This window comes from Embiotoca jacksoni, unplaced genomic scaffold (assembly GCF_022577435.1).
Source record: "Embiotoca jacksoni isolate LCO1_2020_lvr unplaced genomic scaffold, fEmbJac1.0.p SCAF_6, whole genome shotgun sequence".
Lineage (NCBI taxonomy): Eukaryota > Metazoa > Chordata > Actinopteri > Embiotocidae > Embiotoca > Embiotoca jacksoni.
This window is the reverse complement of record NW_027185414.1, coordinates 14,492,534-14,498,533: the sequence shown is the minus strand read 5'-3', so window position 1 is coordinate 14,498,533 and position 6,000 is coordinate 14,492,534. Positions and strand designations below refer to the sequence as shown.

General features: G+C 38.2%; 1 protein-coding gene across 2 annotated transcripts in view; it reads left to right on the top strand.

Annotated features, from left to right (window-relative positions):
• The window catches only part of myo1ea (myosin IEa), a 49,330-nt gene continuing 43,330 nt past the window's right edge, over positions 1-6,000 (top strand). For both annotated transcript variants that reach the window (XM_069174138.1, XM_069174137.1), the window contains exon 1: positions 1-283. In XM_069174138.1, the coding sequence (XP_069030239.1) occupies positions 281-283 (3 nt within the window). In that variant the 5' untranslated portion in view covers positions 1-280. The remainder of the gene's footprint in view (positions 284-6,000) is intronic.

Genomic DNA, 6,000 nt, shown 5'->3' with positions numbered 1-6,000 from the left:
CCAGCCCGCTGTTTGATCACTGCTCCGCTGCTGTCAGTGTCGGACTCATATCTGACTGCACAATGGACGGAGGGCACCGCTGACGAGCCGCATCCATGCTGTCCGGAGTTTATCGGGGATATCTTCTGTAAACTTGGATTTTCTTTTTCTCCTCTGGTTTTGGGTAAACAAGCAGACTTCTTTTGTTTTTGGACGTAGTGTGGACTTCACTGAGGTTCGCACTAGTACAGGATCTCCGGGAACACGACAGAGAAAGCTGCGACTGTTGTGAGGGCACAGGATGGTAAGTGATGTGTACGCTGGCTCAGATGTGATGGCACCATTTGTTTTCTATAATTATTATTATTCAAATATTTACCACAGGGTCGCTTTTATAATCGGGGGTCTGTGAGAAAACCCATGTAGCCTAATCAATATGTTATGAACAATATTTTGTTGAAATAGTCCCGGAATTAAAAGGTTTTTTTTATTTTTTATTTATTCGTTTTAAGGTTATTCTTGTGAAACTCAAGTCCAAAAGTTTCCATACTTTTACTTGTCGGGTTCCTTTATTGTTGCCTTAAGGAAAAAATAATTTGAGATACATTTTGGGTGATTTTTATCCATGTTTCTCACTAATATGAAGTAGGAACAATTACAAACAATCTCCTTCTCGCCTTCTGTGTGTCACTGTTATTCCGACAGACATAAGCTTTGTATGAGCTGTAGTGAAGGTAATTATTAAGCACTGACCCTGAGCAGTTGAATTTGACACCCGGAGATTTAATGTCACTTAAAAACATGAGTCAGATTATTGAAAACCAGTTGTTCTTGGAAGAAGAGGCAGCCAGGGAGCTGTCAGGTGGAGTATGTGCATACTGTTATGTGTGCAGCTTGTTGTGTGTCCGTGCATTTCACAAAGACAGGTTTTTCCTGGCGTCTGCATGCCATCCGAGCAGTAGACACACCTAGAGCTACAGAGGAGGTTGAATGGCGTCACCTTTTAGATTTTGACAACAATTCAAGAACTATCCTCTAAGGAAGAATTCCGACTTTGGCCGTAGAACACAATAATACAGCTGTGATACCGTTTTTAGCCCAATCTCCCTTCACTGTTAATTAATGCATCCTGCTTAACTGAAGGTGGTGTAATGTCACTCAAGACAACACAAAATAGAAGTTTGTTTGGGCTTATGTGAAGAAAAGTCCTTTAAATGAACTGAATAAGTGAACACCATTCAAACTAACCACTTCATCACGTGTCTGCAGTATGTCTCGTGCATTTCAAGACACCTGTTGCTTTGTTCACATCCACAGAAACTGTCTATATAAAACAGGAAGGACTGAAAGCAGTTGTCATTCTCCCATCCCATTGAACCTGTAGGTCAGGTTGCATCCAGAAAGACCAAAAGGTTGCATAATATGCATTCTTTCATGAATGGCTTTATGTTGATTTTAATGAGTGATGACAAATGGATACTATAGAACAAATACTCAGCCATGACATTAGTTATGAATTTAATGATGCTGAGGGACAGAAAAGGAAATTTGCCAAAGAACTTTTACGATTTCAAAATAAATGAAAAGCTGTTGTTGGTTTTGTCTTTGCAGTGGAGGTTAAGGAGAGCGTCAGCTCATGTAGACGGTAGGAGAGAGAAAATAGTCTGACTGTCATCCTAACTGTCTGGAATAGCAGACATCGTTTGCTGGTTCCTCCTCTGCCAGATGCGGAATAGCAAGTCGCTATGACAGCAGATGGTTTGCATTAGTTTCTCCAACAGGGAGGTGCGTACTCCCTTCAGCTTGGAGCTGGCGCTCCATTTTCATACCCATCTCACTGCTGTAGAGATTTGCTCTGGAATTCAAACCGTGTCTCTGAAAACAGGACGAACACCCGTTCTGTGGACCTGGGGAACTCGTTAGGCTTGTCGCTGTGGCTCAGTACGCTCACACACTCCTCTTGATCAGTTCCATACGTCTTTGTTACGAAGCCGCAGTGATGTTTTCACTGCTTTGCTGTTTGTGATGATGGATGTCATGAGTGTTGACTTATTTGACCATTGCACTTGTTGTAAATCCTTCTGGATGAGAGGAGCTTATAAATGTGTTAAACACATTGTAAATTCAAGTTGTCAAGTTTTTAAACTTGTCACTTAACCGTGCATTTGTCTGATTTTAAACTGTTTTTTGTATTTTCAGTGGAAATGTAACTTATTCACCACTTTTATTATTTCATCTTTCAGTTAATTGCAAGCAGATGTTTTTTTTTTGTTGTTGTTGTTTTTTTTTGTTTTTTTTACTGTTTATGGTTTTGTTGCACATTAGCACATTAAGTATTCATGCAACAAAAAGCCTTAGTAGTCTTCGGCTGATGGATGTCACACATTCAATTATTGACTCCGTCACTTACACTAATCTTGTGAATGGCCAAAATATCTTTTATTTTTCTTAAACTCAATTATGTAGCAATGCATCTGCCTTCTGTGAAACATTTTAAGGTTGAAAGTGAGTTTGACGGTGACTTACAAAAAGCATATTTTTATATCTATGTTCTAATTGTTTCTTAATGAAATCTAGTATTCTTGCAAAACTTGAACCCTGGAAGTTGTGAAGTGAGGACCACCCAGCAGTTTTATTTTCTTCCTTGGGACTTGGCTTGTTTACTGTGTTCCCTGAGCAGAGTGTGATACCCCTCCTGTGTCCAGAAGTCCTGTGCAGCTGCGTAGTTTGCCTCAACCTTGTTTTCCAAATAAAAAACAACCATGAAAGCTCGTTCAACATTATTGTCATTCATTACACAGCTGTAATATTTTCTTGAGTCATCATGGGGTCTAAATCTTAATTAGATTTAATGAAGTATTATGACAGTAATACCATTTTTAGTTATGCTCTTGGCATGGCATAGTCATGTGGTCAGTCCACCACTGTGTTCCTGACTGAAATATCAATAAGTATTTGATGAATTGCCGTTGAATTTGGAAAAGGTTTCCATGGTGCACAGAGTGTGATTCCTCTCGATTACAAGTATCCTCTGATTTTTCCACCAGCATTGCCTCTAAGATTAAAATTTGTGGGTTTTAAATTTAATGTCTCAACTATTCTGGATTAATTGACATAAAATTTGTTACACAAACTCTTTTCTGTGTCGGGATGAATTGTAATCTCTTTGGTGATCCCTGAACTTTGCCATAATCAAGTCAAAATTATAGTGTCCAATTTGGTTTATTAAGAAATTAAAAACGAGTAAAATTTCCATCAACTTCAGCTGTAATTTTTCTGTCTTGGTAATTAGAAAAATCTTTGCCATGCTAAAGCGAGATGATCACTGTAAACACTGATATCATCTAAAGTCAGTGTGCCAGTCCACCACTAAGACCTCACTGACCCTCTGGCATGACTACACTCTTCACATTTGAATGTAGACATTCAATTCTCTTTGTATTTGAGTTTCTCCTCTACATGTTTAAAGTTTCTGTTGAAATTATTGTGCTGTGGCCATGAAGAGTTGATGATTTACCTTTGGCATCTTATACTGAACATCATTGTCTCAAACATTTGAAAGAGCTGGAGGGCTTTAACCAAATTGTTTTGCTCAGCTGTTATTAGATCATTCTTTCCAGCATGAACAGACCCTTCTTTTACTTTAAAGGGTTAATAAAGTAAAGGATAAATGAACTTTGTAAATGCTCTTATCCATGTCAACATAATCCTGTAAGCACATATCAGTGTAATGTCCTTTGAAGCTCGTTTAGGTTAATTTCCCTGTTCTTACATTTTGAACCAAGCCACGACTGATCATGGCTGCATATTTGCATGTATGACTTCCTTCATTGTGGCCCGGGAACAAGGTCGGGGTCATGAGGCTGTGTTCCAGTTATCTGCTCTGATAGCATCCCATTGTCATTTTCCAGGCAGTGTCCAGCCTCTGAGTCAGTGGCTGGCTTCTAACTGTCCAGTGGAAACTTAATTTGTCTTAATGCTGTCAGATGAAGTAGGTTTGGCTTGTTGATTTCTATTGTTTAACCTCACTTCCTCTGTAGCTGTACTGGCACAGGAAAATCAAAATGCCGGCTTTAATCCAAAGAAGGATTTGTGATTTCATGGATGACCTCACAAGAAGCTGTATTATAATGCTTCAACTTTTTCTTGAAGCTCTGCTGAACTAAAAAAAAATGTTTTTAAATCCACCATCATTTAAAAAGCAACCTTTAAGGAGAGCTGTAAGGCATTTACATGACTAACTTACAATGATATTCACAACATATCACTTTGTATATTTTTAGGTAACAAACACGTGGGAAAATCCACAGAATTCAAAAGAAACAAGAGCTGAGTCAAAGCTTTTAAAAGGCTTGTCAGCTGTTGAATGGAAGACATGAACTAACTGGTGGAAACAAAGTCAGAATTAGCTGGTTTGAGGTAGTTGTCTTTTCTGGCATGTCTCTCATGGCAGAGCTGAGTCATTGCATTTCTCACTGGGGAATCATGCAGTGACTCAAGTGTCAAAATAGTATCGACTTGAACCCAATGATCATCCATTAGGTATTGTACTGCAACAGTTCATTAATGTAGGGGATATTCCAAAATGATCAACTAATTCCCAATCAGTTTAGAGTATTATTATTTATTGGACAACACATCAACTGGCTGGCGACTGTATATTATACAGTAGTTATAAATACAGAGTAAGAGCATTGCAATGCTGTCATGTAACCCCTTCTATTTGTATGAGAACAATATCACTCGCAGGCCAAACAAATATTGATTTGGACATTATCACTGTTGTGTTTGGCTGCTTCGTCAGTAACATCAGCGATCTGACAGGAGCCGTTCACTTGCAGCAGCTGGGGTCACTACATTTAAATGAATGAAGAGGAAATAAATACATTTCTATCTACATATTTTATGTTATTCATTTGATTAAAAAGCAGACATTTTCTGCAGTTTTGGGCAAATTCATCTTTCTTTAGGAAAAAGCAGTATGCTTGATGAACCAGTGCTGGCTGGTGCTCTCATTACCACACTTCAGTTACTTTCTAAGCTATCAGTGCATGAATTGAAACGCTGAGTCATTCATTTAGCTACATTATTAATGTGTTTACTTTAGTGGAGACAATATCTCTCATTTATCCTATGCATGCACCACATGCAATAAATCTTCAGCAGAAAACGCTAATGACCAGTCTGAAATATGCCATCCAAAGCTTTTTGTTTAGTTTCAGTTACTGCAAGAAAACAATATTGTTGACAACAATCATGCTGTTATATCACAGTTCTGTTTGTTCTCTTTGTAGAACAAACATGGTGAAGAGAAAGCTCAGGGCTGACCATGTCTGACCTTGAGCGACTTTTTTCACGGTGGCATGATGAACCTTTTACCACATGTTCGCCTTTCAGACTGTAGCAACACAGTACACAAGATCCAAACAGCTTTGGCATGCAGTGAAAGAATTCCTATAATTCAGTGTGTTTTTTAGAGATGTACTTCTGTTTTCTAACAACTGAAGTTAATTTCAAGTTTATCTAAAGGAGAGATATGTACCAAAAACAGAAACATTAGGCCTGCGGTAACACTGCTCTGATTCAGCTGGAAGCTCTCTTGGAGACATTGACTAAAGTGATTTGCTTCTCTCCGGGCACCTGTTTGATAGAGTGAGTTGCAACTGTATCTTCTTCGTGTTAGTACGTGTTAGAGAATATTTGTCATGTACAGTATGTATTGTTTTGAGGTGTTATTGTAGTCAAAAACAAACTGCTATTTGATACAATGAAAGCCATGTTTGATGAATTGCTGAAAAAAGCCAATTTAAAAGATTTCTTCTTTAAATGCCAGACTGACTCTTTTTCAGCTCAATATATTTGTCAAAACTCAAATGTTATAAGTTCAAGATTCTCCTCTTCTAAGAAGCTCTGCCAGGTTTATCTTCTGCTTTGTTGTAACACGGGGTTGACTGTCAAGCTTCAAGTTTCAGATTAAGAGTCTGGAGTTTGTGTTTTTACTTGTATCTGTATGTATTCAGT